This window comes from Aquarana catesbeiana, linkage group LG05 (assembly GCF_042186555.1).
Source record: "Aquarana catesbeiana isolate 2022-GZ linkage group LG05, ASM4218655v1, whole genome shotgun sequence".
NCBI lineage: Eukaryota > Metazoa > Chordata > Amphibia > Anura > Ranidae > Aquarana > Aquarana catesbeiana.
In genome coordinates, this window is record NC_133328.1 from 165,880,438 (window position 1) to 165,907,660 (window position 27,223).

The 27,223-nt window shown below is 43.5% G+C and overlaps 1 protein-coding gene across 1 annotated transcript in view; it reads left to right on the forward strand.

Moving 5' to 3' along the window:
• Positions 1 to 26,592, forward strand: part of MTURN (maturin, neural progenitor differentiation regulator homolog) — a 48,302-nt gene extending 21,710 nt beyond the window's left edge. The window contains exons 2-3 of the mRNA XM_073630322.1: positions 4,688 to 4,810; positions 20,587 to 26,592. Of these exons, the coding sequence (XP_073486423.1) occupies positions 4,688 to 4,810; positions 20,587 to 20,697 (234 nt within the window). The 3' untranslated portion in view covers positions 20,698 to 26,592. The remainder of the gene's footprint in view (positions 1 to 4,687; positions 4,811 to 20,586) is intronic.
• The last annotated feature ends 631 nt before the right edge of the window (positions 26,593 to 27,223 follow it).

Here is a 27,223-nt window from a genome sequence, read left to right on the forward strand (position 1 = left end):
GCCAGAAAGATTCTTTGTAACAAACCTACCAAGGGATCTAACAAAGGCTCTGGCCATGAAGAACCTTTTAAAGGATCTGAGGCACCAGAGGGTAGTGATACCAGTATCCCCAGAAGAACAGGGTCAGGGTTTCTATTCACACATCTTTCTGATAAGAAAACCATCCGGAAACTTCCGTCTTATCCTCAACCTAAAACCCCTAAACAAGTCAGTCCTATACAAAAAGTTTTGTATGGACTCAATTTTCTCTGTCAGGAACATTCTGACAAAAGATTGTTTTATGGCATCAATCGATCTGAGGGATGCTTACCTTCATATTCCTGTAGCACCTCAGTCCCAGAAGTTCCTGAGGTTTGCGGTGAATATGGGCAAAGAGATTATACATCTTCAGTTCAGGGCCCTTCCCTTCGGCCTGTCGTCAGCTCCTCGTATTTTTACGAAGATAATGGTGGAAGCTCTCGTCGCCCCTCTTCGTCTCCAGGGGATTGCGGTTATTCCATATCTGGACGACCTCTTCTTTTTTGCCCCATCCAGGGAAAAGTTGCAGGAGGATTTGAACATAGCCCCCAGTCATTTGGAGTCACTAGGGTGGATAGTGAATGTTCAAAAATCAAATTTTATCCCAGCTCAGCAAGTACTGTTTCTGGGTTATTTGATAGATTCGGTGGAGCAAAAGATTTTTCTCCCAGAAGAGAAAAAGATCAAGGTCCAAAGGGTAATAACGGCACTACAAACAAATCAATTGATTTCAGTCCGAAAGGTTATGTCGGCTCTGGGGACATTAACCTCTTCCATGCCAGCCATCCAATGGGCAAGGCTGCATTTCAGGACTCTCCAGAGGTTCCTTCTAAGGACATGGAACCACAGGACAGAGAGTTTGGATGCAAAAATAAAGATCCCCACCAGAGTCAAACGTTCACTTTGGTGGTGGAAAAGTCAGGTGGTACTGCAAAGAGGTCTTCTTTGGTCGTTTCCGACCGGAAAAGTGGTCACAACAGACGCCAGTTTACAGGGATGGGGGGCCCACGTGGGTCAGACCTTAGCGCAGGGAACATGGTCCCAGTTCGAGGCCCAAAGATCCTCAAATTGGAGAGAGCTGAGGGCGGTTGCTCTAGCATTAGCTTTCTTCTCTCAAAACCTCATAGGTTGCCATGTCCAGATTTTGTCGGACAATGCCACTACAATAGCCTACCTGAACAAACAGGGAGGCACAAGAAGCAGGGCTCTTCACCTACTCTCAGTAGAGATTCTGGAGTGGGCGGAGAACCACTTACTATCTCTATCCGCAGTCCATCTAAAAGGCACATTAAATGAAGTAGCGGATTATCTGAGCAGACAGAAAGTTCAGCAGTCAGAGTGGAGTCTGAACAGGAAGGTGTTTGCATTAATCACCAGTGTTTGGGGCCTTCCGCAGGTAGATCTGTTTGCTTCAAAACAAAACTCGCAGCTCCCAAATTTTTTCTCCCTTCAGAGAGACAATTGCTCTCAGGGGATAGATGCTCTGGCACATCCGTGGGATTTTCACCTAGGGTATGCTTTTCCTCCATTCATGTTAATCCCTCTAGTGTTGAGAAAAATTCTGAGAGAGAGAGTATCAATAATTCTGATTACTCCATATTGGCCAAAGAGAGCTTGGTTTTCCACAATTCTTCAGTTGGCAATCAAACCATGTTGGCATCTTCCGCTCAGTCAGGATCTGTTGATTCAGGGGCCAGTGCATCATCCAGATGTAGGCAGATTAAATCTCACTGCCTGGTATCTGAGGAGCAGTTAATGAGAAGCAAAGGCTTTTCAGAACGTTTAACTTCTACTTTGCTTTCCAGTAGGAAAAAGGTAACCAGGGATATTTACGCCAAAGTTTGGAAAGTCTATGTTGCCTTCTGTCATTCTGAACATAGGAAGGTAAAAGATCTAGTTTCAGTACTGGAGTTTTTGCAAAAAGGTGCAGACAAGAATCTGGAGGTCAGCACTCTTAAGGTGCAGGTGGCCGCCTTGGGAGTTTATCTGGAGAGATCCTTATCTTCAGAAACTCTGATCATGAGATTTTTCAAAGCACTTTCCAGGTCTAGACCGGTCCCGGTGAGGCATTTCCCAAATTGGGATCTCTCGGTGGTTCTGCAAGCTCTGGCAAAAGAACCATTTGAGCCTTTACAGGCCATATCCCTAAAGAATTTAACTTTGAAGACTATTTTTCTGGTCGCAATTACTTCAGCAAGAAGGATTAGTGAACTGCACGCCCTATCAGTAAAAGAGCCTTTTTTTGTCAGTTTTTCCCGATAGAGTTGTCCTTAAAGTAGATCCGGGGTTTTTGCCAAAAGTGGCAAGCTTTAGTAACCGGTCTCAGGAGATTACTTTACCAACCTTTTCTGCTAACCCTTCGGGTGCAAAGGAGGAGCAGTTTCACAATTTAGACGTAAGATGTATCCTACTACATTATTTGGAAGTAACAGGAGGGTTTAGAGTTTCAGATTCATTATTTGTTCTTTTTTCTGGAAACAAAAAAGGCCAACAAGCATCGAAGACATCATTGGCTAGATGGCTTAAGACAGCTATTTCTGTAGCCTATTCTCAAATGGGTTTATCTTCCCCGCTGGGAATTAGGGCTCATTCAACGAGAGCTCAGGCCACTACATAGGCAGAAAGAGCTGGTGCCACCCCAGATCAGATTTGTAAGGCGGCTACGTGGTCAAGCTACTTAACGTTTGTCCGTCATTACAGACTGGATCTCCTATCAGCAGGGGATCAGGCTTTTGGCAGAAAGGTTCTGCAGGCTGTGGTCCCTCCCTAGGGGGGTAAGTCTCTATTATCCTCTCAAGTGCTGTCCTGAAAGACGATAAGGGAAAATTCAAGTTAGACTTACCAGTAACTTGTTTTCCTTGAGTCTTTCAGGACAGCAGCATCCCGCCCTATTGTTTTTACATATATATACTGTGACTAATCATATCTCGATTATGTGTTCCAGTTTGGGGCCGGAGGTTCTCTACTACTACTGACAATGTGTGGAAAGGAGCCTCCTTTTAAAGTTTGGTGGAAGAGGTGTTTCCTGTTTGCAAGGGGAGGAGTCACTCTCTCAAGTGCTGTCCTGAAAGACTCAAGGAAAACAAGTTACCGGTAAGTCTAACTTGAATTTTCATTTACAGATGATGGAGGCCACTGTGCTCATTTGGACCTTTAATGCTGCAGAAATGTATATGTGCCTTGATACAATCCTATCTCGAAGATCTACAGACAGTTCATTGGACTTAATGGCTTGGTTTGTGCTCTGACATGCACTGTTAACTGTGGGACCCTATATAGACACGTGTGTGCCTTTCCAAATCATGTCCAATCAACTGAATTTATCACAAGTGGACTCCAATCAAGTTGTAGAAACATCTCAAGGATGACCAGTGGAAACAGGATGCACCTGAGCTCAATTTTGAGTGTCATGTCTAAGGCTGTGAATACTTATGTACATGGGATTTTTTTTTTTCATTTTCTGTTTGTAAGAAATTTACAAATCTTTCAAACTTCTTTCACGTTGTCATTATGGGGTATTGTTTGTAGAATTTGGAGGAAAATAATGAATTTAATCCATTTTGGAATAAGGCTGTAACATAACAAAATGTGGAAAAAGTGAAGTGCTGTGACTACTTTCCGGATACACGTTAGCCTGCATTAGTAAATTAAAGTGATATTAAAGGTAATTATTTTTTTTTCTTTATACTTACCTGCTCTGTGTAATGGTTTTGCACAGGGTAGCCCTCATTCCTCCTTCTCGGTTGCCCCACCGGCGCTCCTGGCCCCTTCCTCCTGTGCCACCAGAGCAAGCATGCACTGTATGTCCATTCACACACAGAGCCGTGGCTCGGCCGTGCGCCCTCTCTCTCCTCATTGGCTGTGATTTGACAGCAGCAGGAACCAATGGCTCCCGCTGCTGTCTCTGCCAGTGAGGACAGAGAGTCCCTGGAGAGCCAAGGCTCTCGTGCACATCGTTGGATCACGATGGGGCTCAGGTAAGTATTAGGGGGGCTGGGGCACTGCTTCACGTGGAAGGTTTTTTTTACCTTCATGAAGTGAAAAAAAACCTGGAGACTTTACAACCACTTTAATTTATGGGATTGCTTTGTTTCTGTGGGCAACCAGAAACAATCCCTCCTCGTTTTCATAGCCATGGTCCCCAGATAATGACATTAGTGGACATTGGCAGGGACCTGCAAGGAAATACTAAAAGTTCTTGTTGCTGGAAGTAAACAGCTGTGCCAGCACTAGATCTTTTTTTGTACAGCCTGAGATGATGAACTCTCTTATTAGTTCTTCTAATAAAAGCCTGTAGACACACAAAGATGATTATCTCTGTTAGCAGCACAGTGCTGGCAAAAGACTATAATCAAAGACAAAACAATGTCATTGTTGGAGCCTTTGCTTCGTTGGTGTAATTATGCAGTCATAATTATGGACCACAATGGGGGCATTCTTTGTCTTTTGCTCATATGTAGGCAGAAGTCCTGACAGTCCTATGGGTAAAAATAAACACTCTCTCTTCTGTTATTACAAACATGATTAGCTGCAACAGCTAAAGAGAGGAGGCTGATGACCTCTGACCTCCCAACAAGAGGTGGTGTTGTCTGTCATGCTGATTATCTTACATAATGCGTTGTATTGTTGCCTGCTTTTTTAGTATTCATTGTTATTGTTCTCATTACAGCATGTGTGGAGTGAAAGTGAAGACTGCTTGCCTTTCCTGCAGCTAGCTCAGGATTACATTTCCTCCTGTGGGAAGAAGACGCTTCATGAAATACTAGAGAAAGTCTTCAAGTCATTCAGACCAGTAAGTTTGTTGGCTTTCTTAAAGGCAAAAATACTGGTTTGTGGTTAATTTTATTTTACATTTTTAATTTATAAGTCTTTGAAATGTTATATATATAATTATTTATTTTACTTTTAAAGTCACCGAGTACTAAGTCATGTTTTGCGAAGGGGTCAAATACCCCTTCTATCATTCTTAAAGGAGCCAAAGTACAGCTACGACGGTTCGTGGGATCTTCCCGACCTGCCGCCGTATGACGGTGGCTGGTCGGCAAGAGGTTAATGCCGGCCATTCTTTTGTTTACATTCTGCTGTCGGCGAGAAACCCCGCTGGCAGCAGATGAGTCATGGTTGTTAAGGATGTGGCGGTCACCCGCTCGTTAACAACCATGCTATTTACTGGTTGTTAAGGAGGCTGGCGGGTGCTGTCTTCTTAAGCAGCGCTAACTGGTTCCTTGAATAACACGTGGCTAGACCAGGACTTGTTCAACAAATGTACTTATTTAATTAGTTTAGTGAATTGACTTTTTAGAGTCAGTTTATGCGGTATTTACTGTGAATTTTTTACTTGTGTGGTAAATACCGCATAAACTGGCAGTGAAACGACATTTTGACTATTGAATGAGATAATTGGAAAAAAATGTGTCACGTGATCCAATTATCTCATGCGGTATTTTTTAGTGACTTGAGCCCTCAGTCTGATAGAAGCTGAAGATGATCTGTGACCAGAAATGTACAAATACACCCCAAATGACCCCTTTTTGGAAAGAAGACATTCCAAGGTGTTTAGAAAGATGCATGATGAGTTTTTTGAAGTTGTCATTTTTTTCCCACAATTCTTTGCAAAATCAAGATTTTTTTTTTTTTTTTTTCCCAAAACACATTCTGCTATTACTCCTGAGTATGGCGATACCACATGTGTGAGACTTTTACACAGCGTGGCCACATACAGAGGTCCAACATGCAGGGAGCACCTCCAGGCGTTCTGGAGCACCCAGACCAATTCTGACATTCCTCTCCTACATGTAAAAATCATTTATTTGCTAGAAAATTACAACTTTTTATCTCGCACGGTATTTGCACAGCAATTTTTTGAACGCTTTTTTTTTGGGAAAAAAACAGTTTTGTCCTTTAAAAAAAAAAAAAAACAGTAAAGTTGGCCCAATGTTTTTGCATAATGTGAAAGATGAAGTTACGCCGAGTAAATAGATACCTAACATGTCACCCTTCAAAATTGCACACGCTCGTGGAATGGCGCCAAACTTCGCTACTTAAAAATCCCCATAGGCAACGTTTTAAAATTTTTTTACTGGTTACATGTTTTGAGTTACAGAGGAGTTCTAGGACCAAAATTATTGCTCTCGCTCTAACGATCACACCGATACCTCACATGTGTGGTTTGAACACCGTTTTTATATGTGGGCGGGACTTGCTTGTGCATTCGCTTCTGCATGCGAGCACACGGACAGGGGCGATTTAAAAAACATTTTTTTTTTCTTTTTCTTTTTCATTTTACTTTTTTTTAGTTTGACACTTTTTTTCCAAAAAAAAAAAAATTTGATCACTTTTTTCCTAATTACAAGGAATGTAAACATCCCTTGTAATAGGAATATGGCACGACACCCACATCTCACCTCTAGGCTGGGAAGCCTGAAAAAAAAAAAAAAAAAAAGATCCTGGCTTCGATTGGAGCAGTGAGTCGGTAGAAGCACCGGAGGGTGGTGGGAAGGGGGGGAGTCCCCTCTCGCCTCCCATAAGAACGATCAAGCAGTGGAACAGCTGCTATGATCATTCTTATGGTGTAGGGAATCGCTGGCTGAAAAAGCTGATATCTGAATGATGCCTGTAGCTGCAGGCATCATTCAGATATCCCCGCACAAAGTCAAGGACGTCATATGATGGCGGACGGGAAGTGGTTAAAACACATTTTTTTTTTTTAACACAAAGTTGTCCATTTATACAATATTTCTAACACATAGCATGTACATACCAAAAATGACACCTCAGAGTAGGTTCTCCTACTCCTCCTGAGTACGGCGATACCACATGTGTGAGACTTCCACAGCCTGGCCACATACAGGGGCCGCGTACAGCCGAGTATGGCAGAGTATAGCCGGGTATGGCTGAGCATGGCTGGGTATGGCCGCACATGGCTGGGTATTGCTGGGTATTGCAGAGTATGGCGGGGTAGTGTGGAGTATTGCGGGGTAGTGCTGGGTATTGCAGGGCATTAGAATATGGAGGGATGGCTGAGCATGGATGGATGGATCCATGGATGTGACTGTATTTGTCACTGAGCAGCGCTGTGGGCACTACAGATCCAGCCCACAGCTCTGCTGCCATCCGATCCCTCCCCCTCTGTACCGATCTGTACACAGAGGGGAGGGAGGGACCGGCATCATGACATGACGCCGGCTATGTTTACATGTGATCGTTCTGTCATTTGACGATCAGCGGCCGTTTACCGTGATCCGTGATAGGACCCGGCGGTCACGGATGTTCTCGGGTGCGCGCCCCAGGAGGCGCGCGAGAGCAGGATTTTGGGAGGATGTCCATGAACGCCCTACCCAGAATAAGCCGACTGCTCTGTAGCCGTCTTTCAGCTATGGCCCGGTTGGCATGTGGTTAAAGCGTCACGTAGAATTTTAAGCACTGTATTTTGCCGCCATTCCGCTGGCAGATGCAATATTAAAGTGTGACATGCTAGGTATCTATTTACTTTGTAACATCTTCTTTCATAATATACAAAATTGGGATAAATATTGTGTTTTTTATTCATTAAAGTGTATTTTTTACCAAAAAAATTGCATTTGCAAAAACCGCTGCGCAAATATCGTGTGACAAAAAAAATTGGAACCACACCCATAATTTTATTCTATAGGGCCTCTGCTAAAAAATATATATATATATATATATATATAATGTTTGTGGGTTCTAAGTAATTTTCTAGCAAAAAAAATTAGATTTTTACATGTAGGAGCGAAGTGTTCAGAAACGGCCCAGATGCAAAGTGATTAAAACAAAGAAAACCTAAGGTTTTCCGTGAATTGACCTTTGAGGGCTTGTTTACATCATATTTATTGAGCTGTGTTTTTTCTGCACAATACCATACATGTGTAGTGTGAACAAGGCACCCCACATAGCATCAGTTCTTTTCTGAAAGATTCTATTTTATTATATGTGTTATATACCCCCAAGCAGGCCATACAGTAAAATCGATACAGATACAGTAGAAAAATTGAGTGTCCAATAGCTTTCTTTATCTGCCTAGGAAAAGGGCGTATTTGAATCCATCAAGATGGAATCTATGATTCAATCAAAAGTTGGAAGTGAAAAAATTTACTTTCTAGGTACCAATTGTAAAAGCAGAAACAATAAATTTTATTAACTATTAGTACATAGAATTAAAAGAAACATTTCAAAACAACACTGTAGCTTTCTGCAGTGAGGAACTAGGTCTCTCCAATAGTAGCCGTAGATGTCAGAAATATCAAGCCTAGGACAGCCCAGATACAGTGGGGACGGAAAGTATTCAGACCCCATTAAATTTTTCACTCTTTGTTATATTGCAGCTATTTGCTAAAATCATTTAAGTTCATTTTTTTTTCCTCATTAATGTACACCCAGAACCCCATATTGACAGAAAAACACAGAATTGTTGACTATTTTGCAGATTTATTCAAAAAGAAAAACTGAAATATCACATGGTCCTAAGTATTCAGACCCTTTGCTGTGACACTCATATATTAAACTCAGGTGCTGTCCATTTCTTCTGATCAGCTTCATTTGAGTCCAGCTGTGTTTGATTATACTGATTGGACTTGATTAGGAAAGCCACACACCTGTCTATATAAGACCTTAGAGCTCACAGTGCATGTCAGAGCAAATGAGAATCATGAGGTAAAAGGAACTGCCTGAAGAGCTCAGAGACAGAATTGTGGCAAGGCACAGACCTGGCCAAGGTTACAAAAAATTTCTGCTGCACTTAAGGTTCCTAAGAGCACAGTGGCCTCCATAATCCTTAAATGGAAGACGTTTAGGATGACCAGAACCCTTCCTAGAGCTGGCCGTCCTGCCAAACTGAGCTATCGGGGGAGAAGAGCCTTGGTGAGAGAGGTAAAGAAGAACCCAAAGATCACTGTGGCTGAGCTCCAGAGATGCAGTCGGGAGATGGGAGAAAGTTGTAGAAAGTCAACCATCACTGCAGCCCTCCACCAGTCGGAGCTTTATGGCAGAGTGGCCCGACGGAAGCCTCTCCTCAGTACAAGACACATGAAAGCCCACATGGAGTTTGCTAAAAAAAACACCTGAAGGACTCCAAGATGATGATGGTATGTGTGGAGAAAACCAGGCACTGCTCATCACCTGTCCAATACAGTCCCAGCAGTGAAGCATGATGGTGGCAGCATCATGCTGTGGGGGTGTTTTTCAGCTGCAGGGACAGGACGACTGATTGCAATCAAGGGAAAGATGAATGCGGCCAAGTACAGGGATATCCTGGACGAAAACCTTCTCCAGAGTGCTCAGGACCTCAGACTGGGACGAAGGTTTACCTTCCAACAAGACAATGACCCTAAGCACACAGCTAAAATAACAAAGGAGTGGCTTCACAACAACTCTGTGACTGTTCTTGAATGGCCCAGCCAGAGCCCTGACTAAAACCCAATTGAGCATCTCTGGAGAGACCTAAAAATGACTGTCCACCAACATTTACCATCCAACCTGACAGAATTGGAGAGGATCTGCAAGGAGGAATGGCAGAGGATCCCCAAATCCAGGTGTGAAAAACTTGTTGCATCTTTCCCAAAAAGACTCATGGCTGTATTAGATCAAAAGGGTGCTTCTACTAAATACTGAGCAGAGAGTCTGAATACTTAGGACCATGTGATATTTCCGTTTTTTCTTTTTTAATAAATCTGCAAAAATGTCAACAATTCTGTGTTTTTCTGTTAATATGGGGTGCTGTGTGTACATTAATGAGGAAAAAAATGAACTTAAATGAATTTAGCAAATGGCTGCAATATAACAAAGAGTGAAAAATTTAAGGGGGTCTGAATACTTTCAGTGCTCACTGTATATCTGACTAGGCTAAAATGTAGCAATGAACTAAGCTCTACATGATTTGCGGGAAATGCTTCTTCAGGAGCTTGTATATAATTTCTCTGCTAGGATTAATAGTATTGAACATAGGAATACAGGGGCAGGATCGCTGTGTAGGTAATGTATAGATGAGAGGCTACCCCCCTCCTGTGTTCCTGTGTTTGGGCTTTTGATATACCTTAATATCCCAGACTGCTCACGTGATATTTGTGCTGATTGTGGTTTAACCACTTCAGCCCCGGAAGAATTTACCTCCTTCCTGACCAAAGCACTTTTTGCGATTTGGCACTGCGTCGCTTTAACTGACAATTGCGCGGTCGTGCGACATTGCACCCAAACAAAATTGACCTCCTTTTTTTGCTGCAAATAGAGCTTTCTTTTGGTGGTATCTGATCGCCTCTGTTTTTTTTTTTTTTTTTTTGCGCTATAAACAAAAAAGAGCGACAATTTTGGGGAAAAAATGCATTATTTTGTACTTTTTGCTATAATAAATATCCGAATTTTTAAAAAAAAAAAAGCTATTTTTTTTCTCAGTTTAGGCCGATATGTATTCTTCTACATATTTTTGGTAAAAAAAATCGCAATAAGTGTATGTAGATTGGTTTGCGCAAAAGTTATAGCATCTACAAAATAGGGGATAGATTTATAGCATTTTTTTAAATTTTTTTTTTTTACTAGTAATGGCTAGTAACTAGTAATTTTTTTTATCATGACTGTGACATTATGGCGGACGCATCGGACAATTTTGACACATTTTTGGGACCATTGCCATTAGTACAGTGATCAATGCTAAAAAAAAGTATTGATTACTGTAAACATGTCACTGGCAGTGAAGGGGTTAACACTAGGGGGCGATCTAGGTGTTAACTCTGTTCCCTGGGAGGTGATTCTAACTGAAGGGGGAGGGGACTGACTAGAGGAAGTGAGAGATCGTGGTTCCTAGCTAGAAGGAACACACGATCTGTCACTCCTGTCAGAACAGGGAAGTGTGTGTTTACACAAATCTGTGTCTCCTGCTCACGATCGCTCGCTCGTGGCCTACTGTCATTGCGACCGTCGGCCATGAGCATCGGCACCCCTGCTATGCATCGGGCGCTCGCACCTGCTATCCCGACCCCGCGAGACATGTAACTACGACGGCTCGCGCAGGGGAGCCAACCTGCCGCAGTATAACTGCGGCGGTTGGTCGGGAAGCTGTTAATACATCTTACTATCTATGGAGGGATTCCTTACTTTACGAGTATGAGGCTTAGAATGTCCCCATGATACAGTATATTGTCCTCTATAGTAAACCATAGTGAAATTACCTACATCACTCTTCAGATGGCAAGTTTTTGCCTTTTAAGCATAATTAGGGCTCTCACTTGAGCCTCTCAGCTATATATTACCTACACAGCGATCCCGCCCCTGTATTCCTATGTTCAATACTATTAATCTTAGCAGAGAAATTTTATACATGCTCCTGAAGAAGTGGTTCCTGCAAAACATGTAGAGCTTAGTTCATTGCTACATTTTAGTCTAGTCACATATATCTGGGTTGTCATAGGCTCGATATTTCTGACATCTACGACTACTATTGGAGAGACCTAGTTCCTTACTGTAGAAGGCTACAGCATTGTTTTTAAATGTTTCTTTTAATTCTATATACTCATTTTTATTAATAAAATTTATTGTTTCTGCTCTTACCATTGGTGCCTAGTACATCAATTTTTTCACTTCCAGCTTTTGATTAATCTATGATTGGGAAGTGGCACTGTACTACTGTATGCACCTACAGCTCCACCCTGTGATGGTGTATGTAGCTCTTAGATTCAAGATGGTATCTATGTCTGGGCAACAGTATTAAAGTTGTCTGGGAACTAACTTGCTCGTTACTGCTAAAATCATATAGTGATTAGACACAATTTTATACCTTTTGAAGGAAAAAAAAAGTTTTTCCTCAATCCCTTTCAGGATAGAAAAAGCAAACCTGTTGGTTCACCAGTAAAGACTAATCGGATCTAAATAGCCAGCCTGCTTGCTTCCTCTGCTTATCTTCAGAGCACTTGAAATCTCAAACACAGGACACGCTATTTTACAAATGTTGACCACAGTTTCCATGATCGTGTCCTTTTGTGTCCCTGTTTTTTTTCCTGGCCTTTAAATGTGATGGTGGGCCAAGAGGAAGGCACCAGAGCAGGAGGTGGTAAGCCAGAGCTTGAATACCTAGGGTGGTCTAAAGATCATATGAGGATAAGAGCAGGCACATGAAGGTTCCTGTTGCATGGATCCAGGGCCACAGAGTAAAGTGAGCTCACGGGTTTACTTCAAAAAAGAGGAATTGGTTACTTTCTGGAGAGGCCTGCAAAAATATATTTCATCTTCTTGAAACTACTGGATCACCCATGTTAGCAAATTGTCAGAAGTTATTTAACCACTTGCCGCCCGCCATATAGCAAAATGAGTGGTTTCAATACCCTGACCAGACGTCATATGATCGGCTTTTCCTCACTCAGGCCTGTCAGACACGAGTAGAGGAGAGCCGATCAGCTGCTCCTCTGACAGGGGGGTCTGTGCTGATCGATTATCAGCGCAACCCCCCCGAGGATGCCCACCCCCAGGTATGCCACCCTAGACCACCAGGGATGCCAATCAGTGTCCACAATGGATGCCAATCAGTGCCCACAATGGGTATCACTGATTGGCAGGCATTGTTTGGCAGTGATTGGCATCCATCAGTACAATACATTACAGTACATCAGTGCCCATCCATGCCCTTCCCGTGCCGCCTATCGGTGCCTTCCCGTGCCGCCTATTGGTGCCTATCAGTGCCGCATATTAGTGCCCATCATCAGTGCCCATCAATGCCACCTCATCAGTGCCCATCTGTGAAGGAGAAAACCTACTTATTTACAAAGTTTTGTAACAAACAAAAAAAACATTTTTTTTTCAAAATTTTCGGTCTTTTTTAAAAATTTGTTTAGCAGAAAATACAAATCCCAGAGGTGATCAAATACCACCAAAAGAAAGCTCTATTTGTGGGAACAAAATAATAAAAATTTAGTTTGGGTATAGTGTAGCATGACCGCGCAATTGTCATTCAAAGTGCGACAGCGCTGAAAGCTGAAAATTGGTCTGGGCAGGAAGGTGTATAAGTGCCCTGTATTGAAGTGGTTAACTTAAACCTATTTAGTTAGGGCCAATGTTCAGTTGTGATGTGACCTTCAGTTGTTGTTCTTTTGATAGAAGTGGACATAAAGCTGCTATAAAAAGTGGGAAATAGTCGAATGAGCATGCTTAAGGGCTTTTATTTAAGGCAATTGAGGAAAGAGAGGTAGCCTCATGCAGACCTTTCCGGCAAAAAACATGTTGTTAGGACAACATTGGATTGTCGCCTGATCAAAAAAGATCATGACATTAGATGACAATGTCCATGAACACTTTTCTCTTTCGTTCATTGACAGACACAGCGCTCCATTATTCACAACCATAGGGTTAAAACGCCCCCTACAGGAGTAGGACACTAGGCAGAAAAAAAACTTGGCTACGCCTATGGACAGTCCTAGGTGATATACACCCTCTCTCTGCTACAGGCCTTCAGTTTTTTTTCTGCCTAGTCAGGAGTAAGGACCTAGTTCCCTGCTGGGATCTCTGGTCCTGGCAATTTTTTGTTTTTGCTTTTAAAACTACTTTTTTTTTCTCTCAGATTTTTTCTGTGAGATTCACTACCAATGCCGGACTGGGCGACGGGCTGAACACTAAGATCCAGTGGTCTCCCCAGTCTGGCCAGCGAGCGCATGCAGACCCTGCGAGTTAAACGTCTCGCTAGGTTGCATACGACCTGGTCTCAGCCTGAGTCGCAGCGTTCCTCATGGCCGACAGCCCCCCCACTTCGGTGGCGAGGAGGATATGTCTGTGAACGTTACCTGCGCACTTGCTGGAGTGGTAAGTAAGGGGCCCCCTCCTCTCCTTCCCTGGAGTGGTGTGGGGTGCGGGTATTCTCTGGGGCGGTCGGTCCCTCTGGGGTTCTCCTCCACATCCCCCCACCCCCCCTTCCCCGGGTGAGGCTCAGGCCTCTGGCTTAGGTGCTTCGGACACTCTGTCCACCTCCTCCCCTCCAGGGTTGTCACTATGGAGGGGTACACCTTAGCACCTGCTGGATGGTTGGGTGGGTGACCAGGCATCTGCAGATCCGCGGCCCTCCACTAATTTAGGCTGCGGCTTTTGCGGCCTACCGACCAGGAAACGTGTGGGGCGGTCCTAGAGCAGGCGGCCGCTTTCCGTTACGGGCATCCGGCCTCCTTCCTCGGCTCTAGCCTGGTCCGGGTCCAGCGGACCTGTGCACTCGCAGTGGGCGGCCAAAAATTTACGCCATGGCTTTTAATGTGATGGGCCCAGTGGTGTCCCCTGTGCGGGGTCTCAGCCAGTGCCCCTGTTAGGGGTCCAATGGTGCCCCCTGTGTGGGGTATCAGTAAGCACCCCAGTGCGTCCCTCTGCGGTTCCAAAGACACTTCGCTGTGAGGTACCCCTTGTGGGGTCCCTCCTTAAAGAGTGGACTGTTCCACCAGTAGTGGATCCCCCTGTCTCTAGGTTGCGTAAGGCGACCATGATTCTAGTAGAGGAGTCTCCGTCTTTTAAGGATTCGGCTGACATACCTGGAGAGGGAGCGGATTCCCTCTCTGCTTTCGCTGAGTTGGTGGACCAGTTGGTCTGAGGGCTGCAGTTTGTAGGTGATGCCTCTTGGATGCAGTTCCCTTGGTTGCTAAGCTCTCTGTTTTGACAGTGGTGCTTAGACATGTATTGGGGCTTACGTGTTGGTCTGCAGACTGGGCTTCTAAAAAATCTCCGACTGCCATTTCAAGGCAATGTCTGTTTGGGACTACTCTGAATGACATTGTTATGAGTCTCACAGGAGGGAGGTGTACATGTCTTCTACAGTCTGAAATGGGGGGGAAAAGGGCCTTGCAGCGGATGCGGTCCTTTTCGCGACGCAATGGACCTGGTCTGGTGAGCCGAGAGCGGGGCTCCCTAGACCCACGGACAAGGCCCCTTCAGCATGAAGGCGTGCCCTCACCTATATCCTAGTATTCCGGCCTTGAACCCCGAAAAGGGTTTTTTCCTCCCAATTGGTGTCTGTCACCGGACTGTTGACAGTTCTCTTTGGGGCTGTGCAAGCCCTGTTGCTTCAGGGTGTGCTTGTCCCAGTTCCAGTGGGTACAGAATGTCAGAATGCTGTCCATCCACACGGTGGTGGCGTCCCTTCATCATGGGAACTTTTGGGCTTCTGTTGACATCACAGATGCTGATTACGTACTCCAATACGTGCCGAACACCAACACTTCCTCCATTTTACTGTGGGGAAAGAGCATTTTCAGCTTGCGGTGTTGACTTTTGGTCTCACCTCCACCCCTCGCAAAGGTGTTGGCCCCATTTCTGGCGTGGTTACGTCAGCGGGGGGGATTGCACTCCTGGACTGCTTGTATGATCTTCTGCGAGCAGAGCCCTCGGCTACCCTGAGGGGCGACGTAGCTCGCTATACAGACCTCAGTTTTCAGTTGGCTTCTATACTACCTGAAGTCTGCTCTGGCTCCTTCCAGAAAATTGGATTATCTGAGCCTGACTGGTTTCATCTCTGGGCAGAGTGTTTCTTCCTCTGGACAAACTCTAGAAGTTCGATGCTGCGTTTCAACTACTGTTGTCTCGTAGGTGGGCCTCCCTGCGGTCCTGCATGTGGGTGTTGGGCCTGATGGTATCCACCTTCGAGGCAGTTCCATACAAGCATACAAGCTCCTTTTCAAGTGAGATCCTGGCGTAAAGTGCCCTAGGTCTCTGGGCTATTGGATTCGGCTGAGCCAGAAAACCGGGGGTTTCTAGTCTGGTGGCTTCGCTCTCGGGGATTTAGTCAGGACACATCCTTTCTCCCCTTGTATTGGACAGTGGTTACCACCAATGCCAGTCTGTCTGCGTGGGGAGGTGTCCTGGGACTGGGTTCTGCTCAGGGTCTTTGGACGCTGGAGGAATCCGGACTGCCAATCGATATCCTGGGACTTCGAGCGATCAGACTATGTATGGATCTTGGACGTCGAGTTCGGGGGCTCCTGGTATGGATCCAGTGGCAGAGGCAGAGCGAAGAATGTTGGCAGCCCTGACAGTAGCGAGGAATCCTCCGGTGGGCAGAACGCCTTGTTCCGGCCCTCTCCGCCATATGCATTCTAGGAGTACAAAAATGGCAGGCGGTTGCCTCAGTTGGCTAGTGTTGGTCCACAGGGTGGTTCCTTCACCAGGACATGTTTCATCAGATGTGTCTACGATGGGGCACCCCCGAGGTAGACCTGTTGGCGTCCCGGTTTAACGGAACGGTACTGAGGTTTCTGGCAAGGTCACAGGCTCCTTCTGCTTTTGCGCAGGATCGAGGCCGGAGGTTTTCCAGTCATTCTAGTGGGCCCGGATGGTCTTGTCAGTCTTGGTACTCCGACCTGGTGCGCGTGGTCGCTGACGTCCCTTGGTAGCTGCCTCTCAGGGAGGGTCTACTGTCCCAAGGGCCGATTTTCCATCCTCCTTCAGTTGCTGGTTTTGTAGTCCTGGCTGTTGTCGACCAGGAGCAGAAGTTAACGACACTGCTGAAGGGTAGGAAGCCTTCCTCTGGGAAGGTTTAGCACCGGACATGGATAGCATACAAATCCTGTTGTGAGGCGCTTGCCATTTACCCTCGTTCTTTTTCGGTGGCTCAGATTTCGACCTTTCTTCACGGGAGATTGAGCAGAACTCGGCCTTAGGTACTATCAAGGGCCAGGTGTCAGCCTTGGTGGTTTTCCTTGGCGTCCCCTGGTCTCGCACTCCCTTGTGCATACTCTTAATCAAGGGGTTTGACATCTGCCTCCACCAGTGTGGTCGCTTCTACCGCCGTGGAATCTACTCTGGGTGCGTTCGGTTCTACAGGAACCCCCCGGAGATTCCTCTGCTTGCTCTGTCCCAGAAGGTGGCTTTTTTGGTTGCCATCGCCTCTGCTCGCAGGCGTTGCCTTGTCATACTTCTTACCTGGTGATCCACAAAGATGAAGTGGTTCTTCGCCCTTGTCCGTGGTTCCCTCCTTTCATTCCTTTTGACTAAGGGCTCTTTCACATGGGATGGATCCATGATGATCCGCCCTGTGAACATCCGCTTGCTCAGCAGGGATCGGCAGGAAGATGACAGGTCCGTCGCTGCACACTGTGCAGCGACGGACCTGTCAGAGCACCACTCTCCCCTATGGGGGATCGGATGATGACGGACCGAAGAGTCCGTCGTCACCCTATCCGATAACGGATGGAAAAGGTAGGTTTTTCCTCCATTACACTTTTTCGGATCGGATGTCAGCGGACATGTCACCGCTGACCCGCTGACATCCGACGCTCCATAGAGATCTATGGAGGGTCCGTTCAGGTCCGCCTAAAAAACTGACAGGCGGACCGGAACGGATCGTTCGTGTGAAAGAGGCCTAAGGATGTTGTATTGCCTTCCCTGTGTCCTAGGGCAAAATATCCTAAGCGATTTACCTTGCATGCCCTGGATGTGTTCAGGCGATTCTGGTGTATTTGGCAGTCAAAGGGCCTTTTCAGAGATCAGACTTGCTGTTTGTGATCACAGACGGGTCAAAAAAGGGGCTGTCTGCTTCTGTGACCTTTCTAGATGGATCAGACAGACGATGACTCTGGTCTATTCTATCAGGGGTTGGGTTCCTCCTTTCCCTATGAAGGCACATTCTACTTGGCTTTTGCTGTTGCTTCTTGGGCCTTCCATTATCAGGCATCAGCTGCGCTGGTTTGCAAGGCGGCCACTTGGTCATCGGTGTACACTTTCACAAAGTTCTACAAAATGAAGATATGCTGGCATCTGAGGATGCTTCTTTTGGCCGCAAGGTGTTGCAGGCTGCTGTTTAGAGGGTGTATTCCCTCTTGAAGGGGTATTGTTCAGCTTGGGCTCTAGTTTCTGTGTTGAGCTCCTGTTACCTGGTTGGCTCTTGTGTTAGCCTTGGTATTTTTCATTGTCCCACCCCTCATTCATGTTTGGCACTGCTTTGGGTCATCCCTATGGTTCTGAATAATGGAGTGCTGTGTCTGTCAATGAATGAAAGAGAAAATGGGATTTTTTGACTTACCGTAAAATCCATTTCTCTTGAGTTCATTGACAGACACAGCACCCACCCCTCTAAGGAGTTTTGATGCTTCTGACACTGCTTGTTACTAAACTTAAAGCGGGGGTCCACCTATATATCGGTTTTTGTTTTTTTTTTTTTGAGTTAATTCACAAACTTTTCTTCTCAGCATTATATACTCACATATTGTGTGTAATATGTCCGCCTGTGTCAGATTTCGTCGGAAAGAATAACTTATATTATTCACTGCAGGCGGTTTCCATCTTCATTGTGGGCATTTGAAGCCCACAAGCATTTATTTCCTGGATGTGGTGAATGCTGTGCTCCCAGCATTCACCGCTCGTTCCCGCACATGCTCAGTGGCATCCTGGGAAGCTTAAGACTAGCTCCCAGGAGTCTGGGAGAGGCTAGAAACACGCCTACTCCCACGGGAGGAGAACCAGGAAGTGCAAAGAAGAATAGAAAAATAAAAGGTAATTACGGCGATTTAAATTTTTTTAAACGGCATGTCAGCATCTAGGCAAGGAAGAGAATACATACAGATATTGTTCAATGTTTGGGTGGAACCCCGCTTTAAAGTGGATGTAAACCCGAAAAAAAAAATTTTTTGTTTGATATCATACTGTAGAGTATAAGATTTCCTATCATTTGAGCCCAGTCTTGCCACACAGTTAATCCATCTCTGAGCAATCCCCTTTTCATGTTCAGTGAGAAATATCTTGACAAACTGAGAAAAACTTTGTCAAATACTCCCCCTTGCTGTGAGTGACAGCCTAAGACACATGCAGTATTTTTTAATTCCCTCCCCCACTCCTTTCTTCAGCAGCTCTGCAAGGATTGGCTGTTCCACACCTCAGCATGATTTGGCATGCTGAAGTCATGTGGTTACTTTCCTGTCTTTTCACTGGATGTTAGAGATCATAGTAGAAGTTCAGTGTTAGAAATACACAGGGGAGTGTAGAGGTGGGCGGGGAGTCTACTGACATCACAACTCCTCCCACCGAGCTCCAGACAACAGACCCACCCACAGAATCTGCAGTTTTTCGGCTCTCATAACAGACAGAGGGGAGACATTTGACAGGTAAGGATACATGCAGGAGGCATGTATATCCTTATAGATAACCCCTATGGCAGTAGTTTAGAAAGGATGACATTGGGTTTACATCCACTTTAAGGCCTGTAGCAGAGAGGGGGGTGTATATCACCTAGGGCCCATAGGCGTAGCCAAGTCTTTTTTCTGCCTAGTGTCCTACTCCTGTAGGGGGCAATATAAACCTATGGTTCTGAATAATGGAGCTCTGTGTCTGTCAATGAACTCAGAGAAATGGATTTTATGGTAAGTCAAAAAATCAAATTTTTCCACATCACTGGCTCCCAGACAATGACTTGGTAACCATCTACAGGGTATGCTTTCATTTCCTTCTGATCTTGCTGGCGAGAGCCTCTTAGGCTGGCCATACACAATGTAAAGTTCTTTCCTGCAACCACGGGTTGCAGGAAAGAAATTTGCACGATTCCCCCATCAACACAGACGGTGTTGACAGGGGAATCCCTGCTGCCGAGCAATTGTCTTCTCCAGGCGGGGACGGCATCCCCCACGGTAGGAGGGATACCACTGTCAACACTGTCTGTCTGTGTTCATGGGGGAATCATGCAAATTTCTTTCCTGCAACCCGTTGTTGCAGGAAAGAAAATCGCATCATGTATGGTCTGGAGAAGACAGTGATTATTGCTAGCGGCTATAGCAGCCACTAGAAAGCACTGCAAGTTAATCCGGCGGGCTGGTTGTACCCAAGTTGATTGATCGATCAACTTGGTACATTCAGCCTGCCCATTAACAGTTCGAATCCTAGCTGGTTCCTGCTAAACTGGCCTAGATTCGAACCGTGTATGGGCCGGCCTTAGCAGGTTCTCTATAACAAGTCCATCACTATACACTTTTTATATATAGGAGGCAAAGTACAGGTTGCCAAATATATACCATCTGACTAAGGGCTCTTTCACACGAGCGGACTGCGCCATTGGATCTGCCTGTCCAGAGAGGGAACTGTCCACTGTTCCCTGCTGAGCAGGCGGATAACACATCCCGCTTCTCTCTGAGTGGTTGGGTTGTAAATGGACCACCTGTCCGTTTACATTCGACTAACATCTGATCCGCCAGACAGAGGGGGAACGGATCCCCCATCGATCTGTTTTAACGGATAGGATTGAATCAGATGTCAGTGGGTGTAAACAGACACGTCTGTTTTACATCAGCCACTTCATAGAGGGCAATGGATGGTTCGATCTGGCCAATCTAAAAAACTGACAGGCTGACCTGATCAGTCCGCCCGTGTGAAAGCGGCCTCTATTTTTTTTTTTTTTTTTTTATTGTTGCATTATTTAAAAAAATCTTTGTTCATAAGTATTCTAGCCATTTGTTATGTTTGAATGTTTCTGTTAAGTTAACAAATACTCAGGACTTGTTCCACCAAAATGCTGACCTACAGAAAACTTCATATTTTTTATGTAGTTTACTGGTCTTTATGTACTGTGATACTGGTGTATGATTTGGCCATATCTCTGACATTTTCTCTTCTTCACAGCTACTTGGTCTCCCAGACGTGGATGATGACACGTTTGAAGAATATAATGCGGATGTGGAAGAGGATGAACCAGAGGCAGATCACCAGCAGATGGGGGTCAGCCAGCAGTAGAATATCTAGGATATTCTTTCTACAGAAAAAGAAAACAAACCCAACATATTGTAATAGTAAACATATATGACAAAAAGTGCAGAAACCACTCAGAGAGCAGGGCATCTGGCTTGCCGACAGCAGCGTTTCCATGGGAGTTCTGTTGCTTTCCATCACTATTGATCCTATAGTATCTTTTAAGGCTGTTGAGCTAATTTTGAACAGCTCTACAATGTGATGATTTTTAAGTGCTGGTTACTGAATACATGACAGTGGGTGTGGAATTATGTAAAAGTGACCTATCCAAGGGATTGTCAATGGTTCCAATTACAGAAAGAAGTTCAGCCACAATATTGTTTGGTGAAAATAATTTACCCTCAGTGCGAAGTAAATTGTTAGTAACATTAGGCACGAATCTTCAAAATATATTTACATTCATTATGTGAGTTTTCTCAGCTCCACAAAGTATCAAAAATTATAGTGCTAACACTGGTTTGCACACCCATTTTAAAGTCTATATTTAAACATGCTTAACAGCGAAGACATACTATAATTATTGGGTACTCTATATTGCCCCTAACTAGAGTGTAACCTGGGCTTTGTATTACAGCGTGTACCTGTGATCCGGGGCCTATAGGAAAAGGTTAAACCGTCTAGTAGAACCACAAGTTTATGCTCTTGGTTAAGTAAACCCTCTTACTAACCCTTAAGGGGACACTGTGTATCTTTACTAATCTGTCACTAATTACTGTGGTCACAGATCATCAGTCCCACCAAATATGTTTGCATTCAAAAACTGAATTCTATAGTTCATTTAATTGTTTTGTGGGGACAGAATAGACAACTGTGAAAAACATGATGGATAAGAAAAAATATATGAAGATGGCAACACAGCCCTGGAAATTTACAGTGCATTATACATAATAGACTTTAGCATGCTAGTAATTGATAAATCCTGTCTTGTTCTGGTTTCTGTATTCAGCTGTAAGCAAATCATACAATCATGCTGTTGGGTAAATAATAATAATGGGATGCTGATGACCTTCATGGATTGATGAACTAAGAAAAAAAAAAGCCAGACAGATTACAATTACCCTCAAATTTATGGTGAGTAGGGTCCCATCTTAATCTGCAGACAGTAGGGTAGAGTCAATGCCAGATGTTCAACCCCTAATGGCTGAGGAAGCTGACTCCTTTTGGTTTTCTCACACATTTCATGATCAGACAGGTAAGGATAGATCACTGCTATACTTTTTGATTCTTGATCATGTTTATAGTCTGCTAACATGCAAATCCCTGGCTTCCTGTGAGTAACATCCCTCCCCTCCATGTACTTGCTAGTATTGGGGCAGTACAGTAGCCACAGTGCACCTAAACTGTATCATAAGAGATGTGTTATGAACAAGCTATCGAAGTGTAAAAAGCTCCTTCTGTTGTATGTACCAGTGCTTTTCTGATAACAGCCCATGGTTTATACAACAAATATCTGTATATGTAAGATGCTGGTGCTCTATAATGGGCTGCATAATTTGCACTGTTTTGGGTAAACTGGAATTCACTACACGGAGCAGGAAATGTATACCTTTATATATTTAGCAGAAATGCTTATTAACCACTCATTGTATTGTATCAGAACACTTTCTGTGACAAGGACTTTGAAACAGCAATGTCCGAGTTTGCCATATTAATAGAGCATGCATAGGTATCTTGCATTTCAGACTCCTATTGCTTTATTGCTAGCGGGACTGACAGTACATAATTTCCACCTCTGCAGCGAAGGTGGGGGGGTCAGCCCAATACTGCATGTAATCCATTTGCAACTTTCCTGGATTATTGATCTTTTTTATATGCTCATATATTTGACACACTGGGTAGATTTTGCACTGCAACATCAAAACAGGTATTTATCAGATTTTTGTGTTGCATTTTTATTCATAAAAAAAAAATGAAAATGGCCTAAAATGGTAATGGATTTTAATGGAATCAACTTATTTATAGGTCTTAAGAATGCAGTGTATTGTGTAATTTAGTAGAATAATGAGCTGAAGTTATGGAAGACTCTACAATTGTCATCGGTGAGCCCTGGATATTGGCATTGATGTTTTTGTTTACAGCAACCTAAGCGTTATCGGGATAATGAAAGTTATTAAAAATGATTGGTAAAGGAGAACGGCAGCCTAGCAGGTAATTGGTTTGTTCAGGGCTGTATGGAGGGTGTAACAACCTGACTCTGTGCCTGTTTCTACAATCGCTTCCTATAAATCCCATGCTGCTCACTAGAGCTTTCTGCTCTTCTTGCACCTTTGTCTCCTGCACCTGCTTCCACATTATCCTCTGGGCTGGGGTTTCCTATTTTAGTGGTATTTAGAAGTTCCTACTCACTGCTCTTTCTCAAGAGTAGCATGGCCTCAGATTAGGAACCGAACACAGCAAATGGCATTTGTTGCTGTGTATGCAGGGCATATTTTCAACCATGGCTGCAGCTCCATACCCTGACTTGTAAAATACTAAACAGAAATAGAGACATCTTTTCCTTCTGAAGGTAGATTAGATCTGAAGACCACGTACCACGAAAAGAAACCCACTGGGGCCGATGCAGCAAAATTGTAGTGGTTTTGCTTATCTGTCACAGAGGAATCTGAGTTCTCTTGACAATTTTTTGGTCCACCTGTCAATTTCTATACCTGTTTGAAGCTGTGGTTATAAACAATCACCAAAGAGCAAACCTTTAAGTTTCTGCAGGGTCTACTAAGAAGTTTAGCAATGCGAGTGCATCTTGTAGTAAAACCATTGCTCTTCCAAATTGAGAAGTGCAAATTGAGGCTCCTAGAGCTCTTAGCAATTCACTGAAGCTTTATTTGTCTTTTGGAAGATGTCAAGCAAAGAGAGGTAAATGTAGATGATTGATGGATTATTTAATGAGTCTTTTCCATTATTCTCGATTTTAAGCTGCTTACAGAGTTATCAACATATTACGAATAAGTTAATATGTCTGATGTGCCCACTGTACTAATAAAGCCATAGTTAAAAAACAGGATCATTCTTACACCAATTTGCCAGAACAATTTTGCTTACTCTTATTAGTGTGCTGACTGCAGGTATCCACACAGAAGATCTTCACTGTTTCATGCAGCTGACACTCTGTTGAGTCTAAGATTGGTCATATTGATAAAGACTCTTTAAAATGAGAAGTTTATTTTAAATCTTTAAAAATGTTGGGTGGTTATAGCACTGCTGTATGTGTAAAAACCCAAGAAGATGGAGTTGAGGCATATTTGGACCTTTATTTATTTTCAAATATTCTTTTTATTCTATATAAACAAATTTGTGTACATGCGCGTTTAAGGGGTTCAGGTTTGTTGTGCCTCTCCAAAGTTGCAAAGATTCATATCCATTGTGCATGTAAAGGAGGCATACACCCTTGATTATATTGGGATTAATTACATTTATTTGTTTCCTTGTTGTATAGCAGAGTTGCTATTTCCTTATATTTAGTAGATGTAGTTACTGGAAAAAAACTGCAAGCTGCAACCGTTGTGTTTTGGTTTAGATATCGTATTTGTATAGCTGAATGATTACAGTATAGGTAAATTTTGTGTAGAACTCTGCCCAGTTCTGTTTCTGTGTTTTGGTGGCTCTTCCACCATTCCCACCCCAGCTGTGCTACAGAGAGCTGGGCTTCCTGGGAAACCACTGGATTGGATCTTCCATACATCACTACAAAGCATTCTTCCACTTTCCCCTTCTACATACCCTCTAATACAGTGTTTCTCATCTGTATTAAAACACATATACCTTTATCAGTGTTTGACAAGTACCCCCTGGTTGCTTACATCACCTTATCTTAAGGGCCTATTCACACTTTTTGGTTACAATAATGTGCGGCAATGTATGCTACATACGTTTGTGTGATGTGGTGCCTTCATTCTAATTGGCCTCCCAGTGCTACTAGACAGAGATTGTATGTGCAGTTTTTGTTGCCTTATTGGGCCCTACAGAAAACCTTGAAAGAAAATGTTAACATTGGTATTCCTGACCTCTCCTTTTAATACTAGTTGCCTAGCTGTCATGGTGACCCTCTTAAAATAGATGTAACCTTAGTCACTAACATTTTGTATGAACTTTCAATTCACAACTCATTTTTAATATTTTTACATCTCCAGCCATTAAAATACCTAGTGATCCTTCCATATGAAGATCCTTGTTCAGGCACTTTCTGTTGTAGGGTACCAATGCTCTATGCCTGTCTGATAATTGAGCTCCTGCATTGTCAACGTGTTCCAGTGGAGACTACAAGTGATTGTTTCAACACAGATTATGGAGGCATGGTCCACTGTTGTCACCATTAGGAAGCCCATCCTGAGACATGTCATGTAGCCATCACTGGAGGTACACATTAGACAGGAAGTGACATCAAGAGATCAGCGACACTGAGATGCAACTGAGGATGGGAAAAAGGGTGAAAATAGGTGTTTTATTTTTAAAAAAGGCAATTGTTTACACCAGTGTTTCTCAGCCCTAATTCAGTCAAGAAACCCTTTAAAATCTATGGACAATCTCGAGGCACCCTATTCTAAACTGTAAAAAAAAAGATTCTAATAGTTTTACCAAATGCAGCAACATCCACATGTAGGGCACCCAAAGTTATAGCTGATTTATTCTTCCAAAGCAAATACATAAAATACACTTTTTTGCACACTGGTACTAGCTAGTATTCCAAAGTTTCTCTTCTGCCTCACTTTCTCTCCATCAGTCACCTAATGTGACCCCAGTGCTGAGGGAGAGAGGCAGAGGAGGGCCAAACAAGAATGCTGTGGATGCAACAGATATCCTCCTTACCAACTGATGATGTAATTGGTTGTTAGGATGCCAGTGTCTAGAAAATCATAATGGCGCATATTGAAAACCCATGGCTTTGTGTAACTAAAATGCAGGCTTTAGCCACCTGCTGGCTTGTATACAATTCTTGATGAATTTTTAGGCTTTTTTTCCAAGGTACCTCTGAAGAAACCTCAAGGCACCCTCATTGAAAAAGGCTGGTTTACACAAAGTATTTTAGCAAATTTAAATTACATTTTGTTGGTGTCCATTTTATAATCACTGACAGGGAAAATGGTGTTCTGACACAGACTTCTGATGTTTATTTTCCTATCTGCATACTTGTTTTAGGTCAATGATTTAGATTATATTAAAGCCAGTAGGTCAACATAACAGATAGCTTCTCCAGATAGAGGTCAGCAATACCAGTCCCTTTATTTATCTTGAGATAGATACTTCTAGTATCTTATGACACTGTACATCATTACCAGCACACCATAAAATTTATACATGGTTCCTAAAATCCATAGTTTTTCTGAAACACTATGTTATTTTGAAAAATTTACTTGAAGGGGGCCATTAGTACCAATTGGGGTATGAGTGTCACTGCCTGAGATCCTGTGCTGTGGTGGATTGTGCATAGGAATGTGTGGAATATCTGCAGGTGAGCCATGATGAAACTGTAATGTCAGCTGAGTAGTGGGGGGAAATTAGTGGAGTAAATCCTGTCCTTCAATCTAAAACCAAAAAAAAAGTTTTGTGTCGAGGTTCACTTTAAGGGCAGTTGTGTGCAGTGACCCATAACAATCAAATCAGAATTCAGTAGTAAAGCTTTACTTACCGTTTGGGTGTATATTTCCTTTACATGTCTACTGTATTTCACAACTCAACAAACCATATTCAGAATCGCATTGTTTCAGAAGTTGCTTCCAACAACTGATTCTTTTGTGTAAATGTTACCAAGCTCTATGTAAAATAAAAAAAATGCTTTGTATTTCATGTAGACAAACGTTTTGTTGTAACATTGCATGTAAACAATGTTTGCTAATATCTGTGGACTGGGGTCTTGGTTAATAAATCATCTACACTCTACGAAAATGTGGTATATTCCTGATGATTTTGTGATGTGTGTGTGTGTGTGTGTGTGTATGACTGTGCGTGCATGGTATATATCTAAACACACTTGGATTGGAACTCAGGAGGTCCCATCTATTTGGCCAGATGCTTTGTTTTTCACGAGGACATCTTATTGTTCTATTATTAACATAGTTAGCTGTTGAGTTCCATATGACAATTTCAACTTCGGTTATGCATAGTACAACATTTACATGGGGCCTAACAGTTTCTTTGCAGGTTTTCATACAGTAAATTCCTGACATTTTTCAATATACAACAGCAGTTTTATTTTTTCAAAAACGGTATTTTACTAGAAAGAGAAAAACAGCTCTTGGGTTCCAGTCAAGTTAATATGGAAAAGAAAAGAAGCATCCATTCAGTCTGCAATCCCCTTGGATCACTCAGACTGCACATAATAATGCAGTGGTAGTGGTGAGGGACAACAGTAGTGAGGGGGTGAGCTGCGATCTGCACACAGTGAAGAATCCTGAGACTACTGTTCAGAAAGTCAATACTGACCATAGATGATGCCTGAACAAAGACAGTGACAGAGTAAGTAAAGAGAGAAAGTAAACATTTTTTTCTTTTGTTCAAAAAAATAAAAAAACAGAGG